At 40.1% G+C, this 20,817-nt stretch overlaps 1 protein-coding gene across 4 annotated transcripts in view; it reads left to right on the forward strand.

Moving 5' to 3' along the window:
• The window catches only part of Col25a1 (collagen type XXV alpha 1 chain), a 410,366-nt gene that overhangs the window by 253,719 nt on the left and 135,830 nt on the right, over positions 1-20,817 (forward strand). For all 4 annotated transcript variants that reach the window (XM_021157594.1, XM_021157596.1, XM_029474968.1 and 1 more), the window contains exons 6-7: positions 5,220-5,246; positions 5,382-5,408. In XM_021157594.1, the coding sequence (XP_021013253.1) occupies positions 5,220-5,246; positions 5,382-5,408 (54 nt within the window). The remainder of the gene's footprint in view (positions 1-5,219; positions 5,247-5,381; positions 5,409-20,817) is intronic.

Consider the following 20,817-nt stretch of genomic DNA (forward strand, 5'->3'; position numbering starts at 1 on the left):
AACGTCAGCTATTTGGGTAGAAATAGACTCGGGGCTACCAAAATCCTGGACCCACATCCAGGAGCTGGAACAGACAGAAAGGTGATGGCTACAAATTATTATTTTAAAGCTATTTCAACAGGAACTGATTTGCTACGACTTTAAATTTTATCAATCCTTTGGTTATACACATACACACACACACACACACACATACATATATATAACCAAAGTTATATTCTGATAATGCTCTAAAGCAACAGTTCTCAATCTGTGGGTCTCGACCCCTTTGAAGGTCACATATCAAATATCCTGCATATCAAACATTTACATTACAACTCATAACAGTAACAAAATTATAGATATGAAGTAGCGACAAAATATTTTTATGGTTGGGGGTCACTACAACATGAGGAACTGTATTAAAGGGCCTCAGCATTGGGGAGGTTGAGAGCCACTGCTCTAAAGAGTATTTCCCGCCTGATTGTAATGACAGACACAAACTTTATTGGCATCTTTCACTGTTATATAATTGAAAGCTCATTATCAAAAACATTTAGAAACAATAGTTCTAGCAATCCTTAACCCTTCAATATAAGTGGGCCTGATCCGGACAGATGACATACATGCTCCCAAAAGCCTGACACAAAGCTGTGACCCACAGCTAATCTTACGTATTTTCTTTCCATTGATTTCAGCTTTGTTTTAGCAACAAAGGTGACTTTTGTTCGGTGCTAAAGGTAGTGTAGTGCCAACAGCAAGCTGCCATTTACAGATACCCTCAAGTTGGTGATGAAGAGATTCTTTAGTAGTTAAGCTCATTGGCTGTTCTTGCAAGGGGCCCATGTTCTGTTCTCAGCACCCACGTGGCAGATCAGAACTGCCTATAATGCAGGCACCAGGCGCACTTGTATGGATGGATAGTGTAAGACAACACTCATACACGCAAAATAAAAACCTTTTAACAAATGATCCTAAGTGAAATAGTTACAACCACTAATTTGTATTGCTGCTCATCTTTTAGTACTAATGAGGATTTATTTTTAAAAATTGGAAAGATGAAGACAAACTGAGCTCCTGACCAACCTGAACTTTAAAGGTTCAATATCAGAGAAACTTCTCACATTGTAGTATTTTGATTTAGAAAAGCAACATGGCTCCCGAAGTTAGAAACACTGTCCTCTGTGGTAGCCCACTTAGTTCTTTAGACTGAGCCCAGTGAAGAGACACAATTCAAAAAGAGCTGGATTTCAGCCCCAGTAGAAGAATACTGCCCTCACCCCACTGGTCCTGAGCACAGGAGTGGGGGTGGTGTGCCCCACACAGTGACCACAGCTGGGTAGAGCCTGGCAGATGTAGAATGCCATGCTGTCCACTCAGATACGTGGCGTCTGAGCAACAGTAGTACTTACTGTTCAATTTTTGATGCAGATTTTCACGTGTTCACGAACTAGGCATCCTACATGGGACATTCTGGCACTGGTCAACACGTGTGGATCTGACATTGGACACTGGATTTCCAAAAGATTCGTTTCTGCTCCCCCACTGTAAAGGGATTTCAGAAAAGTTTTGACATCAAATATGCCACAGACCCAAACAAAGCCCCTTTAGATCTGAGCCTCTGAGATCTCCCTAGAAAGCCATACACAGTATAAAGATGGGAGCCTTTGAGAGGCCAGGGAAGACGCTGGGGAAGGGTCCACAGCAACAGCTGACTTAAAGGTCCCTGGGTTTTCGAGGAGTCCATCTTACTTAACCTTGGTGAAGTGTTACCTTTAGAAATGCACGGTTTAGCTTTGTTAGAGATTGGTATTACATGTTTCTAAACAGGCCTTTGCTACAATACCCTTTAACCACAGGTTAAAGCAATGATAAACTTTAAATAAACATCCAACAAATGTATGTTCAAAGTGCAGCTTGTTAATATGCTACTTCAATCAGGGCTGCCCTCGCTGCTGCCTTGTTTGAACTTCTGATAATACGTCCCTCTCATTCCTCTTTCCCTTAGCTTCCCTGTGCTTTACCAAAAATAATACCCAACCTCTATAACATTAAAATCTGTATTTAAAAAAAAATACAGATATTCCTAGTCTTAGTGTTTCTCATTATTCACTGCTTTATATACTGAAAATATTAATGGGTATATTAAATAGTCACTGAAAACATTTAAATATTATTTTCTTAGCTTCCCTGTACTTATTGACAAAATTATCTGGAGGATAAAGGGAAAAGGATCTTATGAAGGTAACTGTTTGATCTTAGCCCCATTTCCTGCTACCTGCTCTGCCTTTTATTTTATTTTTCCTCACTCAGAGCCTACAACTTTAGAACCCCATGTCTGTGGCATGGGATATGCAGCCAAGGCCATTTTAGAAGTCGCATGTTGAGAGCAGGCACCAGACACATGGGTGATTCTGAGAATCAAGTTCCGTGTCTATGCTACATGGTCTTGGTATGTAAAGTCATGCAGAATGAATTAAAATCCTGGACAGCTCACTTCCAAGAGGCTTCACACTGAAAAGATCTGAGTTTCATTTTTGGCATCTCTGAAAGGATTATCATAATACTTCACTGCATTTGGGGGAAGATGAAATGTAACAGCAACTTATAGTTCCTTATTGATGAGAAAATATGCAAAATGAGAGGCATGATGTTGTAGTTGGTTTCAGGATAACTTCACAGGTCTCACTGAAAAGGCATGCTACCTAAACGATAAAGAGAGTCACACAGTATATAAAATCAGTTCCAGCGATTTCAGATGCTAATATGAAACAGACAATGATAAAGCTGCTGCTTTAGAATAAGCAGAAGAGACTCTCTGTGATGTGGGAATGCTGGAGATTTTTGAAGAGGAACACAAGGATAACTATGAAGAGAAGAGGACTTGGTGCCATTCCACTGTGGCCAACACTTAGCAGAGCCGGAATCCCGTATTCCTACCTGCCATGATGTAGCACCCTTCTGATAGACTCTTAGTCTTACTTCCTGCCTGGGTTTGTCCTAATGTCCTAGCCACACTGTAAATAGAGACTGTGGAGATAATTATGAGACATTCCAATTTCTCAGGCTGTGCTGAACCACAAAATATGACTTCATTATTAAGAATTAGGGCAGACAGCATAATTGATGTCTCTAGAAATAGTTTTTCTTACTAAAAGAGTAGACAGGCTCTCAACAATGAGAAATTCCTACAAGGAAACATTTATGTACACATGTGGTCACCTGATTTATGAGAAGGGTAACCCAGAACCACAAGGGGGAAAAGGTGCCATTTTCAGTTAACAGTGTTCAGTTAACTTGATAACCACCTGGGGACAAAAACCATCCTGACTTCCACCTCCTGTAAAATTGGTTCTCAATGAATCCATACTCGCATATGAAAGATGCAATAGCAAGCCTTTTCACTAGAAGAATAAACAGATTTCTTCCTGATGTAAACTAGCTATAGATTTAAGTTGATGGTAAGCATAACAATTAAGAGAAAAATGTTATATTAACTTTTATTACATTGACAATGTCTATTCATTTTATCATGCCCATAGGGTCTGCAGACATAGCTCAGTAGTAGAACATTTACATAGATTCTCAAGGCCCTGAGTTCAAGCCCCAGCATCCCACCACTCAAATAAACAACAATAATAACAGCATAGAATACCTTAACAGAGTATAAAAGCAGAACATTGGATGGGGAGGTGTATTTCTAATAAATACAGATAGCAAAAAATATATTCAGACTACATAAAGGTTTCTAAATCTCTCTATTCATATGTGTGGCATTTAATATGTAATTCTAACATATCAATAGGATAATTTAGTGAAACAAAGACAAAGGTTCATAATTATGAAAAGAATGTAAAATATTAAGTAGGTATATTGAAAGGGCATTCAGCTGTTGAATGATTATTGTAGTATAGATGGATAAAATTAGTATGATGGCAGTCATTTCTTAACCAGCTAATTCCCTAGTAACCACACAGAGAGACTTAAGATTTGTTAAAATTGCCTTGAGACAAATACTGAACAATTATCACTCCATTCTAAACTTCCAAGTTAGCCAGGCTTCCTCCCAGACATATCTCCATATTACTTGCAGTTCTTCATCCTTTCTTGTTCCCACTCTCTTTTCCTGATGTTTTCTTGACCTCTCCTCATGGCTCCCCTCCTTCACTTCCTGTCACTTCCTCCTAGAATGGGAAGTCCCTCCCATTTTCTCTAAAGCTCTGTATTGGCTTGTTGGCTTTTATTGGCAGGCAGAGAATGAATGAGGAGCAGTGTTTATATAAACCTGAGGCAGGAGCTTCTAAGAATAAATCTAACAAGGCCCTGTCCAGATTGAAACCAGATAGTTGGATAGAGAAATCAGCATTTGAAATAATACAAGGGTAAACTTTACACAGTGTACCAAAATATTCTGCCAACATTCAACTTATCACTAGGGAACTATAAAATAAAAAAGATAAATTACTGTACCCTACAAGAACAAGTAAGATGAAGAGGAGAAAATATCAAGCATTAGAGATGATCTAGAAATACTGAAGTTGGGTATATAAACTCTAGGTGCCACACTGAGAAACCACTTGGAAGTTATCTGTTGAAGTGAAAATTTATGTACTCTCTTACCTTACTTAGATGCACACACAACAGAAATGAAGTGGGGTATTGTTATCAAAACATTTACAGTAGGGTGTTTATAGCAGCAGTTTACAATAGCCAAGACCCCTGGAACCAAGTATCTGTCAACAACAGGATAAACAACTAAGTCTTATATAGAATTTTATAAAGCAGTAAGAACATGTCTCAAGTTAGTCCCAAAACTATAGATGAACTTCATAAGTATTGAACAAAACATACTAGACATACGCTGTATGGCTCACTTTAGATAAAGAACAGAGGCAGGTAAATTCAACTGTCAGAGACAGAAGAGTGGCTGTTGGTGTAGCTGCTGACAAGTGCAGGTCACAGCAGAGCTCTTTGATACTAGGCTCTTCTCTAGCTCAGGTCTGCTAAGTTCGTGGCAATCTATCACATTTGATACATATGATATCTATGAATGTATGTACTCCCATACACCTATTCGTTTTTCTTATTCTAATTATATTACAAATATAATTTAGAAAGCAAAGGTCTTTGAGAAGCTTGTTGCCAACTGTGGCAGTTGACATAAGCCTTTCAATTGACTGGGTAGATTTATTCAGAATCCTATGTAAAGCTAATATTTTCTTTCTTCTTTTATTTTTCAGGGCCCTCCTGGTCCAAAAGGTGATAAGGTGAGAAAATGCATTGATTAAATCAATTTACTGGAAAATCTGCATTGACCTGATCTGTGGTATGCTTGGACCTTTTTAATAAGCACCACATTTTGATTGGAGATAACGCTCTCATCTTATTTTGCTTTCCTACAGGGAGAACAAGGTGATCAGGGACCTCGGGTAAGCCATATACTTCTTGTCCTGGGTGGGAAATGAATTTCCAGATCAAAATGTACTGAGTACCACTACCATCTGTGCTGCATGACTCAGTAACAGCTGACAAAACTGACAAACCACCCATCAGCAAAAATATAGCTTCCTAGTGAATATGTGTACCTTGTGTATTATCATACCTTGATGATTACAAATATCATATTCTACAATTAATGAACCTACTGACACTGTACAACAGCCATATTCCCAGTGACCACTGGCTTTTTTGTTTGTTTGTTTGTTTTTTAGATGCACACATACTGTTTTGCAACATAAAGGCCATGTGGTGTTCTCTGGAATTTGGCATTTCCCTCTGATGAAACTTCACGTGTTATTGCATAAATATGTTCTAGCATAGATAAAATTATTAATGCATCTTACATATTTATCCTTCCTCGGACGTCTGAATAACAATTGTTTGGATTTCTTGTTTTTCCAGATTTGCAAGGCAGATAAAAGGTGTAACACTTTGAGCACGGTGGGAGGAGGGCTGTTTCTTCTCTGCTCAGATGTGGCCCCTTTGACCATCACAACCAATGGCGAATGCTTTGTTGTTGCCTTGGTAGTGCCAAGTCCTCTGCTTCGCATCTGTGCCTCATTAGTCAAATGTTCAGACATACTGTTCCAATGATGTAGTGGCTCTGTTCAGACATACCTCTCAATTTTCTCATGTCACTATGCACAAAAGCGAGTATTTGGTTGAAGAGAGATTTTTTTATTTTTTTATTTTTTTACAGTGGAAACACACATTTAAAATGTTCAGGTTGAAAGGAGAAACTATGGAGGTCTGTCTGTAAAATAGACTGCAGTTGGTTAATTATTTAATTTATGAATACTGTGGACAGATTTTTATTTCGAACTGTAGAGTTGATGCAGATGGGAAAGGTTCGTTCATGCTTTCGTTGCACCTCATGCTCTTTAGACCCCGCTAAAGGCTATATACCAATTTGCTTTCCTTCCTACTCTTCAGCTCCTGGCTGTTGAAATAATGGTGTCTCAGAGTAGGCAGGCTTCTCTTGACAGCCATCCTAGTTGATGACTGCCTCCAAGCTAAAAGCTCATCACTGGTGCAGGAGATTGAGCATCGTGATAGCTACTGTCATGGGTGGGAATGGAATGGAACGTGGAGCCTTTAATGACGGGCTGAGAATCTCTTGATCCGTGGGTGGTGGTGACATTTCACATGGCGTGTCTCCTGCATGGAGTATCATGTCTTTCTACACCCAGTCTCACAATTCCTCAGCCTGGCCCCTCCAGGTAAGCGGGAGAGTCCCCGTTCTGTTCTGAGGAGCGTTCTTTTGGCAGCGGAAGTGCAGGGGCGGTTCCCAGCCTAGCCTGTCATCAGCCAGTCCTCAGTGTTCTTTCCCAGAAAGGTGTGTTGGCTTTCATCGTTACTAACGGTGATGATTGATTAGAAAGCTAAGCCAAATTTCCAAGGTGAAACCTGACACCATCTGAAATCCACGTGGTTTCACGTTGCATTACAAACTAAGACTTGGACCAGGAGCCGAGAAAGTTTGGCCAAAGTTCATGAACTACTTTGACAAACCCAGACAGCCTTTCATGCAGATTTCAGCCAGTTTTCACACCGACTGGGGCCAAGTTTCACACAATTCGGGGGCCAGTTAGCGTTTTTCAGGGTGGAAAGTGGTAAGAGCTGGTCTTGTTTTCTCTTGAATATTTCTCTCTATTGCATGAGTTTAGGTGGAATTCCTCAAGGAGGGGTGGAGGTGGAGTGAGTGTGCAGGAGCAGCATATGAGGTGTCCTGGAAGTCGCATGCAAAGACAATGGGAACCCGTGCTTGGCTCATCTACTCTCGGAGACCTACCTTAAAATCAAACCAGTCATTTATATTGATAGTTCTAGGATTATGTAATCATTCCTTCCTAGTCAGATAGTATTAGCTCACTGATCAAGATGTTTATCATATAAAAAGGAGCAAAGGAAGAGCCCATAGTTTCTGAGAAGAGTAAGTCAAAACTGGAGAAGTGTTCAATTGTAATGAAAATTAATTGTCATGTCTTCTATGTAGGCATAGTATTCCAGCCAATATTTATTGAAGACTTTTATTTTTTTTATTTACTTAACTACTTACCTAGTATTAGCTAAAGTATTTTATACTATGTTGGCTCAAACTTATGGTGATTATTGTTTTCTTTAAATAATATAGTTCTCTGTATTCAGTCCATAGTGCTCTGTCCATTCCATGTTGTCACAGACTGAAAATCCTGTATTGTTCCATTTCTTTTAAATTCCCCAGTGCTTGCATCCTTGATTGGCTGCCTGTACATTACAGCATCAGCAGTGTTTCCTCGGGGTGCCATCCTTGGCTACCCCTGCTTTGTTTCTCCAAAGATCAAAGCAGACGAGCCAAAGCAGGAAGAAAAGCCAACTAGAAATGGAAACTAGAAGGCAAAGCTGGTTCTGAGGTCTTGAACACACATCAAGGCACACACACCAGGCATTGCCGTGTTCAAAGCATTCTGCTTAAAGTGTTGGAGACTATAAATGGCTCCGCCCCTTTCTCCCCCACCCCACCCCCGCCTCCCTGCACCAAATTCAAGCTACTCTTATCTCGTGTGGCCTTCTAATTCATCTTGTTTTCACTCTTGACCTTGATCCATTTTCTGCCACACAGCAAGAGATACCATTTTCCTTTGTAAATTAAAGCACGTTGCTCTTGGTCTAAGACTTTCCAGTGAGGTGCGCAACTGTTGTGCTCGGCCCCCTTGGACCTTCACATTGACCTTTGCCTCCTCGCCTCTTACAGTTCTCCTCCGTCCACCACCTTCTTGCCACAGCTTCCCCATTGTTCCCAGGCTTCCACACCTCCTCCGTGCACAGCTCAATGGCATTTCTAATTGTCCCTTCTTCTCTGAGTTTCCTGTCCAGAGCTCTCCACTAACTGAGCCCTTACCTCAGATATCACCACCCAAGGAAAGCTTTCCTCACTGCCCAGTCAGAGGTTGAGGTGATCCTGTTTTTTTTTTTTTGTTTTGTTTTTGTTTTTGTTTTTTTTCATTTCACTTACTTGCTCAATGTCTATAAAGTTTGTCCTTTATCCCATGGAATATGAGAAGCAGGCCTTGATGCTCATACAAGAGTAAGGACTTGATAAGTTTTGCTTGTTGTCATACAGTCCTATCACTGCCCTGCTTCCCTCAAGAAGCACGTACTCTCAGGGGTCTCACTAAGAGCGCTGTGCTACTGGGCAGCCGTGGCTATATAGCAAGTTCAAGACCAGCCTAGGACACATGAGACACTGCCCCCAAACAAACACAAGACACTTTGGTGAGGTAATTTGATCTCTGGCTTAGTAAGTGACCTCTCTTTTGAAAACACACTAAAAGCAAAATATTACACCTTTCAGGGAGTTAAATGCTATAAAAGTTATACACGAGGAAAAGAAAAGGATTTATTTCAAGAGCAGCAACATTTCATTTGCTAAGAGCATGCTAAAGATTGGGAAGTATCAGACCGATTTCTTTGACTGAAGCTCCATTATGGGGCATGATGAGTGTCTAGCATGCTTGGCAGTGGGAAGCCACTGAAGGGTTCTGAGTCCCTCAGTTGATGTGTGTCATTACTGGAGTGTTGAGTGATAATCCCAAATGTCCTTCATAAGCATCTATGGCCAGTAGTGTCCTTCCATGGGATGGAATTGAAAGAAGCTGACAATTGAGAGAGCAAACAGACAGGAAAATTCTGTCAGTCATCTCAGACCATGAGAATTTCAGTGGCAAAGATGTGTGTTCTTGATGGAGAGGTCAGCATAGAAACAAACCACACACACACACACACACATACACACACATCACACACATATACCATACACACATCACACACATGCAAACACAGCACAATCATACAACAAACCATACATACCATACACACATACACACACAAACATACCACAGTCATACACACACACATGCAAACACACCATAACACACACACACAACACACATACAAACACAGCACAATCACCCAACATACCATACACACCACATACACACACACCACACATACAAACACACAACACCACACACCACACATACACACGTGTACCACAACACCACAGGCATACACATTGCTAAGTAAATTAAGTATAGGCTTTTATGTTCCAAAAGCAGTCTAGGATTAAATTAAAAGACAGGATTATAAGAGTTCAACACAGGAATTGGAGCTGATTGAATATAGAAGCTAGGAGAGAGAGAGAGAGAGAGAGAGAGAGAGAGAGAGAGAGAGAGAGAGAGAGAGAGGACTTTCTGATTTGAGACCTAGTTCATTTAAGTGCAGGTTAGATTTTACCTCTGTTGGATTTATGATCTCAGTGGATATGAGAAAATCCACTGGAATAGTACACCAAAGAGAACATTACACCAGACTCGTGAGGTCAGGCCCCAGCTGGAGATGACAGTCTGACCCCTGAGCCATCCAGGTAGGAAGTAAGGTCATTCATTCAGGAAATTGGCAAAAAACTAAAGGGAAGCCATCTCTCAGGTCGAGCCTTTAGAAGCAGCCATATTGAAGGGATGGGATGAGAGGAAGTGCCAGAACATTCAAAGGGGGAGCCAGGGCAGTGCAGTGCGTGGACACCCACCAAGGGTGGTCTATATTAAAACAGCAAAGGAGGGAAGGCTAACACTGTATTGTTAATGAAAAAAAACACAAGGAGCGGCTGTCAAAAGCTTCCAGAGTCGCTGTTTTGAATTCACGGACATGAAGGGGATGCTTTGTGTTAAGCAGTAGAAATGGAAGGCAGATTTCAAGACATTACAGTAGAAATGGGAGAAAAATGGGCTGGGGCTGGACCCTGTTGATGGCGTGTGATTTCAAGGTGGGTACTTGGCACTGGGTTTATCTCAGTATGCTCTGAGCCAAATCCAAGCTTACAGTTTGAGGTGTAATCTAGCAGCCATTGATGTCGGGACTCACACGTTGCTCTTCACCCTGCCAGCTGCTGTCAGTCTTCAATTGTGCCTTTGCAGTTAGGGCTCCAGGCTACTGGGACAAGTTGTAACTTTGTCTCATTGTCGGTTGGCAGGCATGGGCTTAATTTCTCTTCGTTCTTTCTCCCAGCTTTGTAGCACAAAGTGGGGGCACCCGTGGCTTTGCCGTCTTGGATGACCTGCCATAAGGGAGCTGTGGGGAGTGGAATGGCTTGCAAATTAAACTAGGAATAAATAGTTCAAGGCACAATATGAGGATCATTGATTGCTTCACCTTAGCATCGCTGAGGTATATTTATTTTTAACTCAACCAGATTTAAAATTATGTAAGAGAGAAGGGGGAAGGACTTGTGTGAGAGGGCACTGGGGGAAGGGAAGGGGCCGATCTTGGGTTGTAGAGTGAATTAATAAATCGGTTTTGAAAATAATAACTGGGGAACACAGTTGAGAAGCACACGGAGTTTTATTGTCACAGCCCCTCCATTTATCTACACATTGGAGTGGTTTTCAGAATAAAAGATAAACAAAGAAGAAAGACATATTTTGCAAAAAAAAAAAACTCCAAAAAACCAAAAAAAAAACCAGATATGCATTTTACTAGTTATCTTTGCATGGCTATAATACCTATACTACTACCTATATAATACCTAATACCTATATAATACTAAAATACCTGATATGAACAACCTAAGGGAGTCGATTAGCTATTTTTCTGTTACTTTAATAAAATGATAGAACAAAAAAATAATAAAATAAAATTACTTAAGGAGACACAGTAGTGGGTGTTTGATGAAAATGTTTCTGCAGAAGGGAGACTCACCCTAAATGTGGATGGCACTGTCCCATGGGCTGAGAGCCTAGACGGAATAGTGGTGGCACAGATAAGCACCAGTCTTCACCTCTGTGCCTTCTGACTGTGGACACAGTATGGCCTGCCAGCTCCCTTCCCAGCCATGATGCAACGGCTTACCTCGGGTGAGATTCCTTTCTACCCTGAGTTGTATCTTGTATAGGCATTTGGTTACAGCAAGGCAAAGGGAACTCATATACTGCCTAAGTTGTGCACATCATCTCTAGGCTATAGCCAGTTCAGCGAAGTGGGTATTTCGGGAAGAAAACCAGGAGGAATGGGTGATGCAGTTAAACCATGGCTCACTTGGGCTAGGACCAAGTTGGGTAGATCAAATTTTAACAGAACCACTCTCTCTCACTGTGATTGTGATGTGAATTAATAAGATAACATGAAGAAAATGTAATAAGCCCCTATCATGCCTGATTACTATGATTCCATATGTTATGTAAGGCATTCACAGTAAAGCGCCACGGCCCTGTGAACATTATCTAAGTGGGCTGGAGTAAGATTCAAAGATGTCCTCTGCTCTAGTCTGTATTGTACTACGTGAACAGACTTTTCACACTTTATCCACACTTAGGCATCATAAAATCAAATAACAATCCTATGACTAGATACTTGTGTTTTTCTCATTCTATAAACAGAAAAAACAAGACTTAGAAACAAATATTTTTGCCCGGGGTAACAGTGGCAGAACCATGGTGTGAACTCAGGTACTTACAGGCTGTAATTTATACATGCTCTCGCTTACCCTGAGAAGCAGCTCTCTGAGTGAATAGCAACATTATAAAGATGACCATTGGTTCCAAGTGTTTCATACAAATCTACCAAAAGACAATACCTGCACCCAAACTCAAATAGATGTACCTGTTCTTTCTCTATGCCCTATGTGCATGCATGTGCACACACACACACATCAGGCGGTGAGAATTCTTTTAAAGTGTGAGGTCCCCATATGTCTGTGATTTAGATGCAAAAACCAGAACACAAGGACAAATAAGTGGCTGGTTTCTTTTTGCAATCATGATAAAATATGTACACTGTCACCTCCCACTCCTGCCCCAAATAAATGGAAATGTGTCACAGTTATATAGTGAGTTCCTAGAACCTTCATGCCATGTGTGCACGAACCTCTCTGAATATAATGTAGAGAAGCAGGGTGATATAACCTATATGTTGAAGACTATAAACCTTCCAAAAATATAGGACTCCTGTTAGCTTCTCCCCTCCCCTTGGTGCTGTGGGTATAGACCCTCCCCTTGGTGCTATGGAGATAGCTCCTCCCCTTGGTACTGTGGATATATCCCTGCCCCCTTGGTGCTATGGATATAGCCAAGGGCCTTACACAAGCTAGGCAAGTGCTCTGCCACAAGACTGCACTGAGCTCTCAGTCACCTTCATCTCATACCATTCCTATGTTTTGCTCAGTTCTTCCATGTGCAGTGTGTGCACCAAGGCCCTGCTTCTACTTTGCACCAGTAGGATTTCTTCTCCTCTGGGAGAACTAGATGAGGGGAGACTGCGTTCTCCTTTTCCTGAAGCTGTTTATGTTCTATGAACGGATGCAATGATTCTGCTCCTATCCTGAGCCTCTCCACCCTTATACTAAACATTGGATGATGTTCCCTGACCAGTAAGGGGATTCCGTTGTTCTGTTGAAAGGACTCGAGATTCTCTGGGCTTACAGCATTATTACCTGTGCCCACCACCACTACCACTATCCCCTCTCATTAGCAATATGCACTTTCTCCTCCCTCTATCGCCCGTGTCAGGGGATCTCACCATGAACTACAGCAACAGGAACTACAATACCCGAGGCTTTTACGATTATCATGCACATTTCTTCCTCTTTATCAGTGACTTAAATAAATATAACCTTAAAAAATGAAAAAAAAAAGACAAAGCCGTCTCAATATTTGAGTCTTTCAAATCAAGACAGCATACTCGTCTGTAAAAGATAACAGCTTCATTAGTCAAAGTTGGGCAATAAAATTAACAAATAGCATACAGTTATCTTTTGACCATATATTAATCTAGTCAGCTGGCTACCATTAGCTTGCCAAGTAACACAGAGCCCCGATAAATGAGAGATTTAGTGATTATTGGCCTCAACATGATCAGCCAGCAGCTGCTTTTAAATGAGTCTTAATCTTTTCAAATTTCAATAAGCCACCCAGGAGCTTGGCTTAAGTATTTTCATAAAGTTCATCTCTCATCCTGGTGTAGTCAGAGTAAATTTTCATCACAGCTGGGCTGAGGCAAAACTGATAGCATCTTTTAAAAAAAACTTCCAAAAGACAGATTAAGCGCTAGAAGAAGGAGAGCATTTAGAAGTTTATTTTATTATCTTAACCTGTATTGACTTGAGTGATTAAATGGGTTCTTAAATTCTGCTAAAGCATTTAGGCTTGGATATTAATTTGAATTCTTATTTATTTAACCCTTGCCTTCCTCTATAGCCTTAATGAATACACTACTTATCTGGTCCCACACGTATCACTGATGCAAGGGAATGACTATAACATAATGAAAGGAAATAAATTGGGATAAAATTATATTAATACTCTGTAGATTTAGTGGTAGTTGGCATAGAAACCCACAAGCTCATTATCATTTGTAAATGTTTTCTTCTATGTTTTCTAATCAGAGGTCTATTAAGTGTTTCGTGCCCTACATTAGACCTCTAAGACTGGTATACTGTAAAAGCTCAGGAATGTTCATCATTTTGTCCCAATATAGACACATTTAAAAAATAGTTATTTCTGCTAGCAGTAGGGTTCATTGAACAGACAGGATAGCCCTAGGAATTCAGTGCTGTAAATTTCGCTTCAGGGCTAGTGGATGAATTACTAAACTTATAAGACAAGAACAATTGTAGGTACTAGGAAAGACTTAAGAGAAGTGATCCTTACCTATTTTGTATCACCTTAAATCCTGTACTTTGGGGGTTGGGGAGATGGCTCAGTAGGTAAGATACTTGCTGCCCAAGCAAGAGAACATGAGTTTGAATCCCTAGTACGAACATAAACGCAAGCATGACTGTGTGTGTGCCTGCAACCTGATGGAGCCAGGCAGCTCCCATAGCTTCCAAGCCCAGCTGAAATCATGAGCTTCCAGGTCCAGTGAGGGACTCTGTCTCAAACAATAAAAGATGGGACATGACTGAGGGAGACCTCTCACCTCCTCTAGTCTCTACATAAACACCCATGGGCACATCCCCGCACATAGCTGTGCATGCATACACACGAGTGCATATGCACATGAATTAAGCCTTGTTCCATTTTTAATGTAATACATCTATGTAAGTATTTCTGTCCCTACAAAATATATGAAGTAATCCTAACAAGCAAATTTGGTTTAAAATGTTTTGAAGGCAGAGAATAACATCTCAGAGAACCCCCCACATCAGCAAAACAGCACAGCAGTGGATTATGGGGCCCTCATGGGAAGCCCTGCTTAATGACCACAGGGATAGAGAATGAAACTGAAATCCAACCCCAGCATGTCCTCTGGCAGAAGCTTCTGAGCGCTGCTGCTGGGCAGTGTAAGGAGCCACTGAATTTTCTTTGTGTCTTTTATGTGCAGTGGCTTTTCTGTCCTGTCATTTGACGGGACTCGCTGTCCAAACTGTCCTCACTTACATCAACCGCAGGGGTCTCTCTCTTGCATCTTCTTGTGTCAAACCACTTGATGGTTTCAGGCTGACACCCAGTACCTCACATTCCCCTTAAGACAGACTGCGGTAAGAGATTTTTAGATCAAAGAACATATGTATGTATACTTGGGTTTCATTTGCTAGAATTCTTATAAATGCTATTTCATGTGAAATACATGCTAAATAATTTAAGAACTTCCCCAGTAAGGGATATTTAAAGATCCCCCTTTAACCACAGGACTCTCCAGAAGATTTTATTAAACAACTTAATTTTGATTTGAATTCAAATGTAAGACTTTTAGCTTTGTTAATTCATACAAATTGAAGTTAATGTCTACAGCCAAAGGATGAAGTAAAAAGCAGAAGGAAAATACATTTGTAGTTGGTGACTTTTAGGATTAGAAAGAGAAAGTAACTGTTAGTAAATATATTGAATTTGTATTGGAAATGGGCAAAATATGAAATTCAAATTATAACTGGTAATATCTGTGAATAATGACCATATTACAGATAGAATATGGAGCAGTTTATTCTAATGATTACCACCACTTTTTACCTATAAACCCCAGTGCAGAATTCTGTTGCACCTGGAAATGTTGGAAGTGAATTAACTGAATAGAAGTCACCAAAGTATGAGACGGAAACTTCTAGTTTCTGTTTACAGAAGTAGCTCGGATGGTGGATGGTGTTCTGGATTCTTCCTTTCAGGATGGGTCAAATGATGGCTTTATGCACTGACAGATGCTGCTGTGGGGAGGGCGGGTGGTTCCTGTAGGTCTGGCTGAGAGGGGCCTCTGGAAAGTCATTTAGTGCCAGACAGCCGCATCCTTTCATAAGCATACCTGCATTAATGTGTCCAGCAGCCCTGGTAGCAGACACAGTCCGTAAATCACAACCAGCAAACAAGACTGGCTTTGTAGGGAAGGATGTCAGTTGCCTGATCCCACTTCAAACACAGTTGTGCAGGGACTAGAGGGAGTAAGGAGACAAGGCTCTTTATCTCTTAGACGACAACTCAACTCTGCTGCCTGAAAGCCGGAATGGCGAAACCCTCAACCCAAATGGGTTAATTGTGGTTTCTTATTAGCATAAATGACACTAATCAAATAACACAAATAGTAAGTGTCGGTGCCACCATTATGATGCTGCTGTTCCCATCTCTCTGTATACCAAGAATGTTCCCGGGCATTTTTCTCATTCTTTATAGACTTGTAGACTTGGCATGATTCCATTGATAAAAATGAGGCATGAAAACGTGAGGTCAGACACCTCAAAATTGAAACAGCATGTGTAGCACTGGTCTGTAACCCACAAATTAAGGAGGCTGAAGTAAGAAGACTGCCCTAACCCTGAGCAGACCTTGGGCACAAACTCCGCATCCAGCCCCACAACACCCAGAGGCAGCTCCACTCCCAGGCACTCTAACGCCCAAGATCAGAGGATCCCAGGAGCCCAGGAGCTTGGTCACACCCAGGATCTCAAGGTCCCAAATGCAGCTTGACGCCCAGGAGCTCGGACACACCCAGGATCTCAGGATCCCAGGATCCCAGAATCACAGCATCACAGAGACACCTTGACTTGGAGGAGTTCTGACACAGCCAGGATCACAGGAAGGACAGGCTCCAGTCAGATATAGCCAGGGCAGGTAGCACTAGAGATAACCAGATGGCAGGAGGCAAGCATAAGAACATAAGCTACAGAAACCGAGGTTACTTGGCATCCTCAGAACTCAATTCTCCTAACATAGCAAGTTCTGGATACCCCAACACATCTGAGAAGCAAAAATCAGATCTAAAAATCACTTCTTATGATGATGATAGAGGACATTAAGAAGGACATAAGTAATTCCCTTAAAGAAATACAGTAGAATACAGGTAAACAGCTAGAAGCCCTTAAAGAAGAAACACAAATATCCCTTAAAGAGTTACAGGGAAACACAAACAGGTGTAGGAAAGGAACAAAACTATCCAGGATCTAAAAATGGAACTAGAAATAATAAAGAAATCACAAAGAGAGACAACCCTGGAGTTAGAAAACCAAGAAAAGAGATCAGGAGTCATAGATGCAAGCATCACCAACAGAATACAAGAAATAGAAGAGAGAATCTCAGGGGCAGAAGATACCATAGAAAGCATTGACAGGACAGTGAAAACGCAAAAAATCAAAAAGCCCCTAACCCAAAACATTCAGGAAATCCAGGACACAATGAGAAGACCAAACCTAAGGATAATAGGTATAGAAGAGAGTGAAGATTCCCAACTTAAAGGGCCAGGAAATATCTTCAACAAAATTATAGAAGAAAACTTCTCTAACCTAAAGATAGAGATGCCCATGAACATACAAGAAGCCTACAGATCTCCAAATAGACTGGAATAGACTGGACCAGAAAAGAAATTCCTCCAGACACATAATAATCCAAACACCAAATGCACTAAACAACGAATTTTAAAAGCAGTAAAGGTAAAACAGTCAAGTAACATATAAAGGAGACCTATCAGAATTACACTAGACTTCTCACCAGAGACAATGAAAGCTAGAAGATCCTGGGCAGATGTCATACAGAACCTAAGAGAACACAAATGCCAGCCCAGGCTACTATACCCAGCAAAACTCTCAATCACCATAGATGGAGAAAACAAAATATTCTATGACAAAACCAAATTTGCACAATATCTTTCCACAAATCCAGCCCTACAAAGGATAATAGATGGAAAACACCAATACAAGGAGTGAAACTACACCCTAGAAGAAGCAATAAAGTAATCTTTCAACAAACCCACATAAACATAATTCTACCTCTAATAAAAAAATTAACAGGAGGTAACAATCACTTTTCCTTAATATCTCTTAACATGAAAATTCATATTACTTACATAATCAATTGAAATTCAAAAATATGAGGAATTAGAAATTTGTTGGCAGTCATTCCATGGTCTCTCTAATTTGATAATGCGAGAAATGGGTTCAATATTGTACAATCCATATACACTTTCTGCTTGTTTGTACATGACAGGGCCTCGCTGTGTGTCACATAATGGTCTTGAAATCATGCTTCTCCTATCTCAGCCTCTCTATNAGTAGGATTGTTTATTTGATGTTTTTACACTATACTATGGTTTTCAGAATAGCTTACATATTTCAAAATATTTATACAGCCAAAAGAAATATAGACAATTTGGGAAGTGGCTTATAAGAGAACAGCAAAGAGTGAGACTGAAGGCTTTGCTTGATATTTATAATTATCATATCAATTTTGAAGAAGAGGACCTTGTAAGTTACTCTTATTCTGAGATGAGTGCTTTTCAAAATCATCACAGCCAATGAACAAGAATCTTACTCTTGCCTAATGTCTGTGCCACCCTCCAAGCAGAACCACTGTTCATTGTAACAGTTGATGAGTGACTTCATGGATAGACCATCTTAATACACACACCATTTCTTAAATCAATGTAACCTGTTCCCTGTAATCCGACAATGATGACAATCACTCAAGTCAAATAGCTTTGACTGTAGCAAGAAATCTGTATCCAGAAATTGTGCCTACAATTCATTCCTTGGCACAGCAGAACTGCCAACTCTTAGCTTGGAGGTAAAGTCCTTTGGTGATGGGAAGGACATTCAAGTACTGCCTTATTACAATGGGGAGGGACATTCAAGTACAGTCTTATTACAATGAACTCCAATTTCTAAAAACTGTTCTTATTTTGTGTTTGTACCAGAGTAAGAGCCAAGATTTTAAGCTCTATTAAAAACAAAACAAAACAAACAAAAAGACTTTATCTATTTATGTTCATTAAAAAAACTAATAGTGATATATTATTTTTAAATATACAGTTAGTATGTTTTGAGTTATTTGAAATTTATATTGAGAAAAATGTATGTATTTGCAGTATTGCTGTTGACAAATATATACATAAGACTGTTCAATTGATTGTTGTTTTATATCAAACAACTTTTATAATAGTCATTTTTATTGTTACAATATTTTATAAATTTTAAAGAATATGATAAAAAGTGGAAGGTACTGCAGGTTTTGAAGGGGGGCTCTCTGGGAGGAGTTGGGGTACAAAAGGAAAAGAAGAATGTAATGTAAGTCTATTTACTCAAAAAATGTTTTAAATGTTAACAAATTCAGATAAATTGAAATTATGTGTCTTTTCTCATCATAATGCAATAAAACTTAAATCAAAGGAAAAAAATTGCCCTTTTGAGGTCAGCCTGAGCTAACGAGCAAGACTCTACCTCAGAAACAAAGATAGCAAACTTTAGCACTAGCATCCAAAGTGTGGGAAGCCTCGTAAAGTAGACCAGTCTCCAGGAAAACCAATGGATTTGCTTCATGCCTGAGGATTTTATTAGAATAAGAATTTAACTAGGGGTATTACAGAAAGAGAGCAAGAAGAGGTGGATCCCCCGGCACAGTAATGGGGCAGTTCTAGCTGGAAACCACCAGGACACGGTGTGAAGCATTAGGAAGAAACCGATCTTCCAAAGTACAAGAAAAGTGATTTGCCCTGTTCACAGCCTTCAGCAGAGCAGTTAGCCTGATCAATCTCTGTCCATTGGCAATGGAGGAAAAAAGGCCAAGGGAAACATAATCAAGTTTTTAATTATGAAAAGATTGCATTCGGTTTTGCCCAATGTGTCAGGCTTATTATTTTTAGAAGCAGACTTAATCTGTTTATCTGTGCTCTTTCGATTATGGACCAGCCTTCAACTACCTCGACAGAACCTTGACCTCATCATCATTGAAACGGGGCCATCATGTTGTGAGATTTCCGGGATTGTTCAGATTGTCCAGATTGTCTTACGTTAGAGAAGCAGGAAGTAGGGAAGGAAAGGTGTGACCAAGGAGCCGGTGGCTAACCAGAGTAGCCAAGGAACCTTAGCAAGCCTGTCTTCCTTCTAAATGACAGGCCAAATGGGCTATGTTATTTTGTCTTTTTTAAATTGTCCAAGTTGCTTCTCATATTAGGAATAATCAAACACCATTAACACAAGCCAGGATTTACGTAAGCAGTATACCATGTATCAGTGTGTGTGCACGTTATAACAGAAAATGGCCTGTGCATACATATATTTTACATACACAGATATGGGAAGTTCTTTGCTCCTATTACTTTTTTATTTTATAACTATTTCTCTGTGAAATAGTTGTCCATAACTATTATTCACATACACACACACTATGCCCATACACACATATGAAGCTAAATGGTTCTAAATGATTGAGAAAATTAGAAAAGTCTGATATGCCACAATTTCATATATATATATATATATATATATATATATATATATATATATATGGAATATCAGTTTTTTGTTACTAAAAAGGGTCTGCTATACCCCCTTGCAGCTAGCATACATTCCAATAGCACTGGGTAACTTTTCATACTTAATTTAGCCCTTCCTGTCAAGTTATTCTGACCCTACTGTTCTTTTAAAGGGTAAGCATTGGGAAAATTGTAAAGTGTGGGTGTAGTTCTATCGGGTGTTTCTTTAGCATGGCTGGTATTCATCACTGGGCAGAGAGACACTTGTACATTCCTCTGCTGTGTCTTTATTGCATAAGAAAACTTATAGTTCATTTTGACAATCACCATTAATTTTGATGAAGAAAACAATATTTAAAAACATAGTAACTTTCTACACTCACTCGTCTTACTGTGACAGTCCACATGCGGAGGGTCAGAGAACAACTCCCAGGAGTTGGTTTTCTTTGGGGTTCAAGCTCAGATCATCAGCCTTGTCTGTGGGCCCCTTAACCACTGAGCCATCTCACTGGCCCATGGTGCTTTTTATATTTGGAGGCTCACCCTACTGCACATGCCAGTTTTACTTTCATGTGTAGAGAAACACACAATTTCCACACTGACAAGAAAGTGGAGCAGCAAATGGAGGGTCAGTGTTGG

The sequence above is a fragment of the Mus caroli genome, chromosome 3 (assembly GCF_900094665.2).
Source record: "Mus caroli chromosome 3, CAROLI_EIJ_v1.1, whole genome shotgun sequence".
Classification (NCBI taxonomy): Eukaryota; Metazoa; Chordata; class Mammalia; order Rodentia; family Muridae; genus Mus; species Mus caroli.